General features: G+C 37.8%; 1 protein-coding gene across 1 annotated transcript in view; it reads left to right on the top strand.

Annotated features, from left to right (window-relative positions):
• ADGRV1 (adhesion G protein-coupled receptor V1) overlaps positions 1 to 16321 on the top strand; it is a 521379-nt gene that overhangs the window by 445041 nt on the left and 60017 nt on the right. The window contains exon 87 of the mRNA XM_058528960.1: positions 15426 to 15547. Within this exon, the coding sequence (XP_058384943.1) occupies positions 15426 to 15547 (122 nt within the window). The remainder of the gene's footprint in view (positions 1 to 15425; positions 15548 to 16321) is intronic.

Consider the following 16321-nt stretch of genomic DNA (forward strand, 5'->3'; position numbering starts at 1 on the left):
AGTATTATTATTCCTATAGTCAGACAACAAGATCAAGGAAATGAGAGGCTTAAAAAATGTCCAAGTTTGCAAAGCTGTTAAATTGTGCGGTTGGAATTAGAACCACGGGTGACACTCAAGTTCTCAAGAGCTGCCATGACTGCTAGCACCAATACGTCACCTTCCCGTTTTGTTATCCAAACTTTCAGTGAGAAAAGTAACATGTAAACATTAAGTTAAACCTAGAGAACTGTAATTCTGTAAAAGTAATTATTAGACTACATTCCCCAGGAAGAATTTGAAGGGATCTGGGCTGGCAAATTATCCCTTCGTCTTCTGCTTTCTAAGAAAGACTGCCCCCTCTGTATGGTACTGAAACACACCTAGTTTTCCTCACTATTCTCATATGTAGTGTAGGCATACATGAAGGATTACATGTTAATTTATATGAAGTCTTTAGTACACTCTCTGGAGCATACTAAGCAGTCAATATGTGTTGGTATTTTTATTAGCATAACAACTCTTTCAATATGTAATTGGTGCAGAATACAGTCAAATATGTAACTCCTTTGTCCTATACACTTCCTAAATGTCTCTCAAATACGCCTCCCTCTTTCCTTCTTCGTGATTATGCCTGCTGTATTAATTAGCTAGAGCTGCCATAACAAAATACCATAGACTGGGTGGCTTAAACAACTGAAGTTTATCCCTCACAGTTCTGGAGACTGAGAAGTCCCACAGCCTGGGTGTTGGCGAATTCAGTTCCTAATGAGAGCCCTCTTCCTGGCTTGTAGATGGCCATCTTCTTGCTGTGTCCTCACGTGGTAGAGACAGAGAGAGAGAAGGAGAGTTAGTTCTCTCTTGTCTCTTCTTATAAAGGCACTAATCCCATCATGAGGGCTTCACCCTCAACTTAATTTCCTCCCAAAGTACGCCTCTCCAAATACCATCACATCAAATGTTGGGGCTTCAACGTATGAATTTTGGAGGGACACAGTTCAGTCCATAGCACCTGGGTTATATCCCCCATCGTCTCATACCTAGACTATTGCAGCTGTCTTGAGATTGATATTCCTTGGTTCCTGTCTGTCCCCACTCCACACTGAACCATCTAAAAGGTGAAGTTGATCCATCATTAAAATCATCCAGTACCAATCCTTAGACTGTAGGATACAAGGAAAATTCCACTACTTCCCCACACAACTCTCTATGTGGTCCAGCCATATTGAACTAGTGCTGTTGACTAAAAGTGACATGTTTTCTGATAAGTTTAGACTTAACAAACTGAATTCACTCTCATTTGCTGAGTTCATCAGCTATGGTGGTCAGGAAGGAGAGGGAATGGAATTAAAACTAATTTCTATCTTGATACCCATCGTGAATAGACTTCAGTAGGGTGTTGGTGGAAGATATGGTCAGCATGGTATATACATTTAAAGCCAGTGTCTAAGAGCATCACAGTGGCATTGTTGCTCAGATGCATTGCATACTCTTTGACCTTCAGTGTGACCCAGAGAATCAGTGAACCTTTCTCAATTGTTTATAATTTTTGTACACAAGCTAAGTGGGTCTCCCATATATTTCCTGGCAGTTTTTCTCCAAATTAATAAAATGTTTAAATTTTAATTTTCCTGGCCTACTCTACTCTTTTAAAGGACTTTTCCCCCCTCAAATCCTTATTTATCCTGGAAAAATTACCAATGAGGCATTACTGTCTACTCCTTTGAAAGCTACATAAAACAGTGATTCATGTTTATTGCTTTGATCTAAGCACATTCATTTTTTTTAATGGATGACTAAAGTCTTCTGTTCAGCTCTTGACTGATGAAAATACAATTTCTGATTTTTTTTAACGTCTCTCTCTAAAATTTGTACAATCATGCATAACTTAACAACAGGGGTTTGTTCTGAGAAATGCATCATTAGGCAATTTCATTATTGTGTGAACATCACAGAGTGTACTTCCACAAACCTAGATGGTATAGCCTACTACACACCTAGGCTAAATGGGGCTAATGTTATGGGACCCCCATAGTATATGTGGTCCATCGTTGACCAAAATGTCATTATGCAGCGTGCAACTGTAATCAGACCATTGCCAAAGAATGTTTGTAAAACTCTACTAGAGAGTAGAAAAATCAGCTTTTCAAGGATGTTTTATCTTGGAATATTTATGGTATTGAAAACACTATATTCTGCCTTGGCCTGGTCTACGAGCCTCCTCAATTGGTGTCAATATGCTAATCCTGTAATACACCATGGCTCTCTCTTATTGGCCAAATCCCAAATTCTTAGGTGTAAATTCCGTTCTTGATTTGCAACTTTTTCCATGTATTATTTATTGCTATTCTCATTATTTAGAGATATGATTCAGTGCCTACACAGTTCTCCAAAAAATATATAGTCACAAAATAGTAGTTTGTTTTAGTCAACACTTGAATCAACTGGTACAATATTAAACAGAAAATCCAAAAATAAGGAGAAATAGGATTGCTAGGACTAAGGAAATAGGAAGTGGGAGCAGGTAATCTGGGGAATTAGCAATTGCATCATGAATTTCTTTAAAAATATATAGTTGACATAATGCCTATGATCATAATGCCATACTTAGTAGTTTACATATTATAAAACTCCGAAAGTTGAATAGAGGAAAATGGGCATTTTTGTAATAAGTTGTTTCCTTTCGGAAGAACGCCAGATCAAAGGTGAAGTTTGAATTTCATTGGGCCGGAAGGCAATAACAAATTTGGTCTGATCCATTCACATAAGCACTCTTTCAGTTGCCTTATCAAAACTGAAATGGCCTGCCTGATAAAAGATCACTTTCCTTACAACCAGTTGCAAGAAGCCATTCCTTCCAACTAATAGGATGTCAAAAATATCTCTATTCCTTCCTGCACTTCAAGGTCACTATGTCCCTACTTAATAATTTTTCCTATTTTTAAATCTGTGCTTTTTGCTTCCACCACCCTTTTCCTATCTATGTTACTGTGGTTACCATTTCTCATGATATCCTCCCTTCCTAGGTCACCATTTCCCTCTCCACATCCCTCTCTGAACACAACATCCCTCTGCCCCCTCTCCCAGTTCCTCACTCCGATTTGTTCTTTCTCCTCACTGTGACATCGTTCCACCCTGTGATTAGACATTCCAAGGGTATTTTCACTAGCTCCCTTGATTTCCTCACCAACTTGGCTCCCTCCTTAAGCAATTTTGCCAATCACCAGTCCAGTCTGTGCCACACAGTTCTCTTCTTTTTCCAGCCAACTAGTGCTACTCTGTAATAGATACTGCTGTAATTTATTCTAAGTAGCCTTAACTGGGCCATCTCTGCTTCTCAGATATCCTTTGGACTATCTTTAATTGGTTCTTAAGTCATCTTTGAAACAGATTCCACTGCCCTTAAGTCCTGTGCTTAATACCTTCTATTCTCACTCTCCTACAAGATATGAAAATGACATGATGTTATCTCATTCAGCTTTCCTTATTTTCATCTGATCATTTGTCTTTGTTGTCTCCCTTCTGTCAACCAAAATAACCAATAACCACTATAGATAAGAGAGATAAACTGAGTTTTACTTGAGCCAAATTGAGGATTATAATCTGGGAAGGCCTTTTCCAGAAAGGAAAAAAACATTCCAGAGAAGCATAGTTTTCAGTACAGTCTTATACCTTTTTAGAACAAAGAACATACGTTAAACATACCAGGATACGTTTTCATCAAAGTTTCAAAGAGGTATTTAGTTGCAGATTAGCAGGTCAACATGACCGTGATGTTGGCAAAGGGACTAATTGGGCCTTACCAATAGGGTGTTACCAGTAGGGCGTAGGAGGGGAAGTATGCATTCTTAGTAGAGTGTGTAGCAGATGTGCCATGTATATTTGATAGGCCATAAATCAGGCTTTTTTAGTTCAAGCCAAATCAGTTTTGAACCCGAATAATGTGAAAATTTCTTGTCACTTATTTTCCTAACCTTGAAGCCACTGTAATTTCTTTTACTCCACAGTCATAGACTTTCAGGTCAGTAGTCGTCAAAACTGACTGATTATCAAAATCACACTTTCAAAAATTATGCTTGGATGAGACTTACTGAATTCGAATCTCCAGTGATGAAGTCCCCATATCTGTATAATTTTAAAGTTTCTCATTGTTTTCTGATTTGTGGGTACTACTGTAGATTCTCTCTCTATCATATTTTAGTGTCCAGCCCCTTCTCTCCACTGTGGGAGCCGCTCCTCTGTCATTCCCCTGCCTCAGGCCTTCATTTCCTCTCTCTGTAACAACAGTTACCTAACTGGGATCCCTGCCTCCAGCCTTCTCTCCTCCAATCTGTTTACTTTCCTATGAGATTAAGCTCTGTTTTGATTGGGCCACACCTCTTCTCAGAAATTTTAAATGGTTTTCCATTTCCTGTAAAATAATCCTTTCTTACTTAACCTGGCTGTCAAAATCCTTTTGTGACCTAGAGCTACAAACATTCTTCTCACCACTCACCTTCATGGACCTTTACCTCCAGTCAAAAGGAATCATTTACACTAAATTATGCATTTGCCTTTTTGCCTCTCTTTATGCTGTTACCACTACCTTAACCTCAATATTTACATGTTTAAAAATAGCTCATCTGCAAGGTCCAGCTGAAATCCCTTCTTCCTCACAAAGGCCTCCCTGACACCATTGACAGAAAGTAACTGCTGCTGTCCCTGGATTTTTATGTAACTTGATCTCGCTCTTCTAATACTAATCTTCTGCCTTTTATTATAGGGGGTGTGTGTGTATATATATAATATTTGAAAGAAGATCCATATGTAATTCGTCCTTCTATCTATCACGTGTTATCTAATACATTTTTGATGTTTGCTAAAGAAATATATTTCTTGCATAACAACCAATAACCAAAGTTTATATAAAACTGTTCCAATTGTTCTGCATTTCAACCGTTAAATCCTCACTGAATCCACAAAACCTAATTTGGGAGATACTAATATTATTCTCATTTTACAGATGAGGAAATTGTGTTTCAGAGCAGTTAAGTAACTTACCAAGGTCACACAGCTAGTAAATGGCCCTCAAGTAATCTGGCTCCAGAGTCCAGGCTCATAACCACTCTATTATTCTGCCTTTTTAATAAATAAATCCCACTCAGTCAAGCTCAATGCATGCTTTTTTAAAAAAAATGTAATTGGCTTAGGGCCCATATTCAAAACAGATCTTTTTCTTTTAATTAATTTGACAGAAGCAAATTATAAAATTTAGTATAAATAACTTTCAGGAAAACAAATGACATGATTTATAATTAGGATGTATCAACTTCCAGAAAGAAGTAGAAATTGGGTTCTAGGAAAGACTAAAGGTTTTGAAGAGCAATTTAAAGCCCTATAGTACAGTTTTATAAAGACAGTGTAAATCAGTAAGGTTGTAAATTTACAAGTAATTGAAATGAACAATTTTTTATTTTTACACTCATCTAATTATATAATTTCCAAGAAGTATGGTGGTTTCCTTCTCTCCGTCATTTTTCTCCCCTAATGCCAGAGTATTTGCACATAAACACTTAATCTATGGTTATATTATAGCTGCTTTACCACTGTGAAAAAAAAATAGTTGTTTACAAATGTGTTTCACAAACTCTGTAACAGAATAAACTCCATCTGGTTACAAAAAAAACAAACATAGAAATAAACAAAAGATGTAGCAGGATCTGTCTAGCCTATTAAAGATGGAATTGAATAGTAAAAATAGTTCCATTTGGGGTCTTGGGAAGCACAGTGACCAAAAAACTATGTGGTTGCTCATTCATTGGTCTTACCTTCTAGTGCCAAACCCATGGTACCTAGAGTTAGATAAAATTCCAATGCTCTCACTCTTAAAAAAAAAAAAAAAAAAGTGAAAACATATGGTTTTGAGCCCAGGGCAAAAATAAACTGTAGCATCTACCTTACATTTGCTACCAATATGAGACACTTGTGAACCAGTCTCACCATTAACAGTTTGAATTCCAAATGAAAGAGGAGCAAAAGAAAAAAGCTGGAATTAAAATCTTACACATTTTAAGGTCTACACACGACATTGACAAAGAAATATACAAAGAAAATTTTAACGATGTATCATTGGGTACAAATCACTTTGATCAAATTACTTTAATCACTAATATACAAATATTGTCAATGTAGATATTATTTCTTTTGGACAGTCTCCTTCTCCCTGGGTCATACACGTGGCATTCAATCTGGGGATTGCCTTTCTTTCTTAACACAGTGGTTCCCCTTTCTTTTCTCTGTAACGGCTTGGTCCAAGGTTTTAGTAAGAATTAGCAATAAAATATTAGTTCACTCCCCTATGCATGAAAATCTCTGCCACACCTGCAGGTACTGTGCCATTGTTTAAATGAATGATGATAAGCCTTTATTATACAACAAGGTATCATACCACTTCATGGTCTGTAATTGTTGTATATTCCTGAAAACAGCTCTGTATGTGGGTTTCGTATTGTTTTCTCTGTTTACGGGTAGAGTTATTTAACAACAGAGAGTAACTAATATCCCCAAAGCTTTTGGGAGATGTATAACATTATTTTAAAGACCAAACAATACCCTGATAATCTGATAACTTTGGGGAGAAGAGATGCAATTAATCATATTGTCAGAGAGGAAACAAAGTAAACTTTGAACTCCAGTAGACTTCTCAGAATAGTGACGTGGCAGGGGAAATAAAAATAAAATAAAATTTTAAATTTATGTTACAGTTTTATAATGTGATGGCTAGAGAACCAAATTAAAGAAAGGAAATAAGTGTTGAGGTCAGTTGACATCTGTCCAAATTGAGAGTCTACCAGAAAACAGTTCTGGGAACCGACATATTTAACACATTGTAAAAATATTTTCTTGAACGCGTAGAGTTATCTTTAGTGTTAATTTTTCTGAGACATTGTGTCAGAATTGACTCAAGACTTCAGTGTTGAGTTTAAGCCTATTAAATCTTAATGACTGCTGTGCGATGTCCTATCAAACTATCTATAAAACATAACAAGCTACCATGGCCAAATACATAGTAACCTAATTTCCAAAAGTTATGAGGCTGTCTAATAAGATTCAAAATATAGATGTAGGCAGGTTGAAAGATGTGTTTTACATTTTCATTGTATTATAAAAGCTACGTGTGTTGGAAATTGATGTTAACCGCCTGAGCTTGCCTGGAGATGAGTGTTTTGAACTCTTTAATGGCTGTGTAACTGGTAGTATAGTTAGAAAACTAGGTTAAGCAGGTCTTCAGTTGTTAGTTGGCTGACTTCCTGTTTGTTTTAGAACTCTGATCTTCTAAAAACTTTTGTCATAATGTCATTTTGTGAAACATTTATGAAGTGTGTTAACAATTACTGTGTTGGCTGTGAACCCAAATGGTAATTCTCCTTTCCGTGGTTCCAAGACATGTTCCTCACAAGAAGAAAACAGACCATTTAACCTTTTCCTTAAGAATCACAGACCTATTTGACCCCCCTCAGTAGGATATTATCTGGCAACTTTGAAGTACATGGTTCAAATGGAATTACTCTAACAGTTCATGCAAGGTCCATGTGGGTATGTCTCATCTAACTTGATTATTCTCCTTAGATTCAAAATTATAGCCTGCAAATTGAAAATTATATATAGCTTTTGCAAGGCGAGACCATAATTCTAGGTTTGTACTCTTTTTTTTTTAAATCCCAATAAATCTCACTCAAAGTAAGCCTGACACTGGACTGACTATCCTTTAGCATCCAGGAGAGCCCTGAGTCAGCCGCTGACACAGTACTGCTTTTTAGGTTCTGAACAGACCTTGAGACTCCTCTGAGAATTTGCTCACATTCTTCCTCTTTACCCCTGGAAAATATACTCCAGGCCAATACTGACTCTCTTCTCTGCCTGCAGAGCCAGTATCTCACCTGTGTGGATCCTTCCAAATTAGGCTTGCCTCCTTCATATATCAGTAAGGGTCAGGGTAAATCCATGCTAGAAGGTGGTAGGTGTAGGCCTCCACTATGGTTATGTTTACTGTACCTACCTTATGTCTAAGATATCCTCCAAGCTACTTAAATTACCTTCTAGAGCAGACGTTTACAAATTGTGGGTCACAACACATTGTTGAGTCTCATTGCCGGCATTTTTAAGTGGGATGGGATTGGGATGGGTGGGATGGGATGGGACAGAGTAGGATAGGATAGGATAGGATAGAAAAAATAGAATAGAGTAGAGTAGAAAAGAATAGAGCAGAATAGAAAGAATGGAATGGAAAATATCAAAGGGACGGGAATAAAAGACTCTGAGAGGTCCATTTTAAATAGGTTGGTCAGGAAGTTTTCAGTGACAGTTGGATGTGATGGAACTTGGAGTCTGCATACTGAAAGCAACCCTCCTCCAAGTGTGATCTTTAGATTATGTCAGGTAAACAGAAGGGTTCTATAGCCAAATAAGTCTGGGAAATTCAGGTACAAAAAAAGTTAAACATGTTTCTTTATTATGTGATATTTTGGCACTTCAAATGTGCACGCAGGGGCTATCTGTAGCCATGCACCATTTCCCTAACTTGACTAAGGTTGTGATAGTGATGAGGATGAGGATGATAGCAGGTAAGGCTTGTTGAGCACTTGTGCCTTTTGCCGGGCTCTGTGCTGACTGCTTTATGTGTGTGGCTTCCCCCACATTTGGGGCAGCATATGAGGGAAAATGAGGCATGGGGTAAATCTATGTTGATGGTGGTACTAGTACTCAAAAGGAAGAATAAGTTTGAGAGGAAGGATACTAAATTCAGCTTTGAGTGAAGTGAGTTTGAGATGCTTCAGGGATCCCCAGGCCTGGAGTCCTGGAGGTCAGCAGAGATGGAGACGCATATTTGGAAATTGTTGGCTCTAAAATGCTCATTGAAAGAAGGTGACCCTAGAGATGATGAATTTAGTGAGGATGGCTAAATAAAGTGAAAAACCTGGCACGTAACGGAAAGTGGAGATATACAAAGTCTAGCCTGCCGCCACAAACATTTGCAGCTATATCTGGATACAGAGCCATAGGACTTACAGTGGGTTCCTTGTTATCCTTATGGATATCCTTATCTCCTTTTTAAGAGATTTTGGGATGTGTTGAAGGACTGAAGCAAAAAAGCAAATTCTAAAATTGGAACCAAGTATAGGACTAGTGATCAAAGTTGAGGAATATAAACTACTCACATGAAGTGTGGAGTGTTTCTTTGAACAATTTGCAAATCCAATCCATAAGTTTGTATCTGTTCCACCCACAGCACCCTAATGCTAATTTGACAGTTCTGTGAAATATGTGCCCTGTTGTATTCTTCTCTGATGTTAGGTTTATTTGCTGAGCCCGCTGATGGGTGACTATGCATTGTGGGATTAGTGTTAAAACTGTTAGGAAAGCTCAAGAACATAATTATTATTTTCTCACCAAGAAATGGGTCAGATCAATGAAACTTCTTTGCCTCCAAGTGTTACTGCGCAAAGGGCACGATCTGCTCGCCGCAAAACAAAAGCCAATCATCAAGAGGCAAGATGTTGGCAGAGAAGGGGCATTTATTAAGTGACAAGCTAACAAATTGGAAGATGGGGGGACTGGCATCCTAAAGAACCATGTTGGGGGGGCACAGAATCTTGAAGCAGTTATATAGGCCAGTTATATAGGGTTATAGCAGAGGGGGTTAGGATTGTTGAACCTCTGGTGTTACAGACTGGGAGTCGCCACACCAGATCTTTCAGCCATCATTGATGATGGCTATCAGCATAGACTCTCTTTCCGGGGGTTATCACATTCCTAAGGAACTCAAAAGAACAGTTATTGTCTTATCGCAGCTGGGAGGTACATACACAAGCAGAGGTCATAAAATCTACAGAGCAGGTAGATCTCCTGGCGGGTGCATATCTAGCTGGGTTAGTTAATCAGAGGTCATTCAAAGTTACAATATGGTTTCTTTTCTACAATATGGCTTCCCTTATGTCAGCCTTGTGTTGAGCTGGTATCATAAGTATCTGTTAATTTCAGAAGAAAGGCCCATATTTTAGAAATAAGGCCTTTTGACACTTTTTGTTCAATTACTATTTTTCTAATTTAAAAATAACGCATGCCTGTTGTTGGAAATAGACCCATAAATATCTTAAATCCACACTATTTCACAGTTGTGTTCCTTGTTTTACGTTGATGAGTTTGTTTTGCTAGCACATCCCAATTGTTAGAATCAGAAGGTCAGTGAGGTAAAATTAAAACAAGTACTTTAGAAGATTGTAAACACAGAATAAATTTCAGCCTCATGTAAATGAGGTGTGATTTCCATAATAAAGCCATTATTGTTGTCACTGGTGCAGAGCAATAAAGCCCAGGCTGCAGTTACAAAGAAAAGAGATAATACAGCACCATACTTTCTTTAAAAATGGCAAATTCATTGAAATCATATTTTCCACCAAAAAATAAAAAAATTTTATGTATTCTCAATGGACTCTACTAATTCCCGTAAGTTGACTTTCTTACTAATAGTGGTGCTAAATGACACATCCACTTGCTGGTTTTTTTGCTTTTCACTAACTAATTTCTTTCACTAAAACCTTTTCAAACTGCTTTGTTTTTCACATTAGTGACTCCTTGCTAATTTGAGTATTTAAATTAAGTACTTTGAAGATTCGATTTTTTTCTCTCCCTATAGTGGAAGGAACTTCATCTGGACACAAACCTGCCTTTTTTAGCAAGGCTTTATTTTTTTAATTGTAGTAAAATATACATAACATAAAATTATACCATGTTAACCATTTTTAAGTGTGCAATTCAGTGGCAATAAGTCCATTCACAATGTTGTGCAACCATCACCACTATCCATTTCCAGAACTTTTTCATCATTTCCAGAACTTTTTCATCATCCCAAACATAAACTCTGTACCCACTAAATAGTAACTCCCTTATTCCCCCTCCTCCCTGCCCCTGGTGACCTTTATTCTACTCTCTGTCTATGAATTTGCCTGTTCTAGGCACCTCATACAAGTGGATTCATAGAATATTTGTCCTTTTGTGCCTGGCTTATTTTATTTAACATTTGTTTTCAAGGTTCATCCATGTTGTAGCATTTGTCAGAATTTCATTCGTTTTTAAGGCTGAGTAGTATTCCATTGCATGTGTATACCGTATTTTGTTTATCCATTCATCTGTTGGGGGACATTTGGGTTGTTTCCACCTTTTGGCCACTGTGAATGATGCAGCCATGAACATTGATGTACAGTTCTCTGAGTCTCTGCCTGCAATTATTTTGAGTATATACTTAGAAGTGAAATTTCTAGATTACATAGTAATTCTATATTTAACTTTTTGAGGTACCACCAAGCTGTTTTACACAGCAGCTGCACCAGTTTACATTCCCATGAGCAATGCACAGGGGTTCCAATTTCTCCATGTCCTTGCCAACATTTGTAATTTTCTAGTTTTTTGGTGATAGCCATCCTACTGGCTATGAAGTGGTATCTCATTGTGGTTTTGATTTGCATTTCCCTAATGACTAGTGATGGTGAGCATCTTTTCTTGTGCTCATTGGCCATTTATATATCTTCTTAGGAGAAATATCTATTCAAGTCCTTTGTCCATTTTTGAATTGGATTGTTTATTTTTCATTGTGGAGTTATAGGAGTTCCTTATATATTCTAGATAGCACAGCCTTTTATATACATACCCTTATTCCTTGGGCATAATACTATGTTTTTAGGGCTTCCTTTTAGTGAGAACATTGAAATGATTCTGTTTTCTGTTAACTAATTCACCCCTAAACATAAGTGTCTAACATTACCAATTATAAATGCCTGCTTCGGTAAGCATTGACTTACAGAGACAACAGAAAAGTTACTAATAGTTCACCAAATGTGAAATGTCAGCTTACAAAATATGAAACTAAAATGATTTTCATTAAATGGAGCATTAATTTTCAATTTGCCAAATGGAATTCATAGCAGCTGTTAAACAACATGCCCCTCCCCCTACTTCCATCTCCATCACTCACTCCCAGCACCGCTCTCCCTTTCGTCATTGTTACTCTAGGCCCCAAAGAGGGTGAGAGGTGCCTCCTCAGAGGAAGATTAACCGTAAAGCTGATGAAACTTAAGTTTCAGGGCCTCGCACTTGCAGGGGCCCTTTCTAAGATCTTATACCTAATTATGCTTTTGCAATTTTTGTTTTTTAAAGAAGCCTCTCCAAGTTTTATAAATTTCAGGCCCACAGAATCCAGATGTGCGTCTGGATGTTTCTTCCATCTGAAATCATGTCGTTGCTGCACGGCTGGAAAACCAGCTTGGGGTCTGTTGTTCAGTACACGGAGTTATTTCTGACTGGCTTTCTTCCTTGCAGAGTTTCTGGTCTGGGGTGCCAAGCTGCCACACTTGTCTGCAGAGTTCCAGAAAAACACGGGCCATGGGTGTTTCTGGTCGGCCCCAGTATGCTGTTTTGGCTTCCCCACTGAGGTTTGTCAGCACACAGCACTTGTTTGGCTCCAGGCACTTAGGAACATGCAGGCCAAATTCTGAAAATTTAGTTCCTGGTTGTTCATGCAAAATATGCATGTCCTTTTGTACTCTGCACACAGCCATAAATAGAATCTTGTACTTACACAGTGGGAGCAAAGAATGTAATCGCCAGACTTGAGACCTAATCTTTGAAAAATTTTGTGAGCACAGCTTAGGCAGTTTCCTAAATATTAGGGTATCTTGTCAGAAGTAAAAATGAGCTTTCTGGCCCTTTATCAAATTATATGATTTCATTAAACAAAAATGAAATTTTATAAAAATTAAGTAAATCTTAATATATTCTCTCCTGTCCTGCTGTAAGGCATTAATAACAAAGGAATTATTCATCTGTATAAAATGTGTTATATTATTCTTATTTTCTCTGCGCAGTTATAATACTAACTACTCATACGCCTGTCTATGAAGGGTATATCTGACCAGATATCAGCATCGTCTCCTTCTAAAGACTTTTTTGTTCTCAAAAAAAAATTGCTCAGGTTCCCTCTTCCTCTTCCTTGCCCCGCTCCCTTTCTTTCCTTTCTCTTCTTGTTTTTTCCTTTCCCTTCCCTTCCTTAACAATTCCGTTCTAAAGCCATTAGTTGGTATGGAGCAAGGTACACATCCACAGGAAGGTGTTCAAGCATGAAGGGTCGGAACCCAGTCACTGTGAGAGGGCATCCTTGTGAGGGGTGGGGTGCAGCCTAGCATGAGGTGTCAGGACCTGAGTGAGTTTGGGAGGCCATCTGTGCAAGGGAAGGGAGGACAGCGATGGGAGATTGGTTACAATCAAACAGGGCAGTTGATTAAATAGGTACATGAAGAGTAATGAGAAATAGATTTCTTAACAACAGAGATGGGAGTTACAAAAATGTAGAGGGAGAAAATTGGAATTAACTCTGAAGTGCTCTATTGGAATTGGAAGTATTGGTGTGAACTAATGATTTTCATTATATAGAAATAGATATAGAAATACAGTTGTAAATGTGTGTGTGTATGCTTATGTGTACATACATATATTCTCCAGCTCTGTTTACTGTTTACTTTAGGAGCAGCAACACCCCCGTAGCAATGAGCATACCTAGCCCCAGATCTTGATTTCTAAATGCCATTCTCCCCTAAAAGAAACTGGACTGGGACAGGGAAGGTACAAGATGAGTCTGAAACATCTTGTTGGGCCAAAGAGCAAAGAAGTCCTCACAGAATGATGAGGACATAACAAAAAGCAAAGAAACTATCTTGAAGGGGCTCCCTCTAATCAAACTTAGGACAATTTGAGCATCAAAATAAATGACAGTAATGGGTAATAACCCATTAAATAAATTGAGAATCTATGAGTCCATATTATAAAAATAAATAAGTGAATAAACCAAACATTTGAGAAGGGAAAAGATATTTACCTAGTTTCAAAGTAATGCCACACAGATACTTATTAATTACAAAGGGAAACAGACTAACTTTACAATGGAAAATCCGTGCAGCCACTACCTTAATCAAGGGACCCAAATGAGCATCCTAAGTCATGGGACAAATTAATTCTTGTGCCACCCAATAGAATACTATGAAAAGAACCCAGCCTCACTTCTGTGATTTCTGCCAAAGTTTATAATTTGAATCATGAGAAAACATAAGACAAACTCAAATTTAAGGATACTCTGCAAGAAAAAGTGGCTGATAATCTTCCAAAGTGTCAGAGTCACAAAAGCCAAAGACACGTGGAAGAACCATTTGGGTTTTAAGGAGACCACAGAAACTCGTCAGCTGGATCCTTCTGCTACAAAGGAAATTATTGGAATAATTGACAAATCTTGAATAGGATCTGAGGATGGTACTAACATATCGATGTTAATTTCCTGATTTGATGACTGTATTGTGTTTATGTAGGAGAAGATACACATGAATGTATTCAGAGAGTGATGGGGGCTCAGGTTGGCAACTTTTAAATGGTTGAGGAAAAAAACTTTGTCATACTGTAGTTGTAACTTTTCTGTAAGTTTGAGATTATTTCAAAATAAAATAAAATTTTTAAATTGCTAAAGTTGTATTTGATTGTTCAAATTTCCACAGTGCATGTGAATTTTAGGCATTAATTGATGGTGGGTTTATATGGACTTTGAGATCTGTCATGAGAGTTGTTAGTGGTGTAGTCCATCCTGATGTCTTTCAGCAGCTTGAAAGTGTGTTTATTTGCAGCTGCTAAGATCTGATGCACTTTGGAAATCTTATAGAGCTTGTCATTTAAATATTAAAATCCCCTCTTTAAGGATGTTATACTAAAACCCAAATATCAAAGACATGTGGGAAGGATGAAGTCCCTTGACCCTGAAGAAATCTGTTCTGAAAACTATTGAAGCAAATTACACAAGAAAATGATGCGTGGAATAAGCTTAGTGTTGACAGCAGTGACTCGATCACTTATCTTTGCTCTCAACCTTAGCGATAAAGTTTGGTGTCTTCTCAGTCATAAAGAGATGAGTACATTTTTTTCCATCACATACAAACAAGTTTTTATATCATTCTGTTTTAAAATGTAGGGTTGGACTACACTAATTTTGGGGACACACCACTGCCTACCATTTTCTGGTGGAGCGCTCTTTTAAGGAGATTCACACACTCAGTCTCCCCTGGGATTGAAATGTGATTGCATCTCCACAGTTGTTCGTGGCACTTCCTGAACGGTCCAGCAGGTGGTAGTCTAGGAGAGGAACAGTTCTCATCCTTCCCATCCCCCTGCCTACCAGCCAAACAGAAAGAATTGTGGACTCAGCAATGTGCCTTCTCTTCTCTGGCATAAGAATGGGATTTCCGAGGTTGTTCTTTCAAAATGGGTACTTAGGCATGGAGAGTATCACAAGAAAGAAGCCAAAAATAATTTTGTATACAGATGTGACTATGCAGTATTCTGAAGCTCAAAAATTCTTCTTTTTTTATGATTTCTAGAAATTCCACTGGTTTTATATCTCTTTGCCCTGATTTCTATGACATGGCTTTGGGGAGGCCTGCACATGGCTTACAGACACTTCTGGATGTTGGTCCTCTATGTCATTTTCAACAGTCTGCAGGTAAGCTTCATAGTTTTGGTTACTGATGGTGCACACGTATCCTAATGAACACGTGGCATGGAGTTTCACTGTAAAGGAATCAAGTTCCACACCTTGGTGAATTCGTGCACACAATAACATCACACAGAGTTGTAGAATAAAATGACAGGGGATAAATCATTAACACCTGAAATATGGCTGGGCTTCCAACTTGCTGATTATACAAATAGGGAAGACATAAATATTTACCTTCCTTCATTTTGACAACATCTAACTACGAAAACATATTTCTTTTTCAGCAGGTCTGATGTTTATAAACTTTGCAAATGGCAGCCATGGAGGACCTATACACATATTTGGACTGTGGCTGTGTCTGGAAATTAGATCAATTGATAGCAGTGTTCGAGCAGTCCCCTCTTAAGTCTGGTGCTTAGTGAAGTGAGAGTGTTTTGGTTCACTCAAAAATTATTGACATCCTCTATGTCTGGCAAAGCCTAGCTTAAATTAGTTTTGTGAGCGTGCTTGGATAGCATAACTAGAAATTATATAACTGTAGCAAAAATTAAAGCTGGCTTTTTTAGTGCTTTTGTTAAATGGAAAAAAGGTTGCACCCTAAAATTAACAAATGGAACAAATGAACTCGTTTTCCTTATTTTCCAAAGTGAAAAAGTCTGTCCTAGACCAAAATAATTTCTTGAATTTACCAGAGCTATCTCTAAACGGTCCTTATTTTGACTACCATCTTGCGAGGAACATATGTAGAAAAACATATCAGGGTTATAGCATACAACTGAA

The sequence above is a fragment of the Diceros bicornis genome, chromosome 1, assembly GCF_020826845.1.
Source record: "Diceros bicornis minor isolate mBicDic1 chromosome 1, mDicBic1.mat.cur, whole genome shotgun sequence".
NCBI classification, from domain to species: Eukaryota; Metazoa; Chordata; class Mammalia; order Perissodactyla; family Rhinocerotidae; genus Diceros; species Diceros bicornis.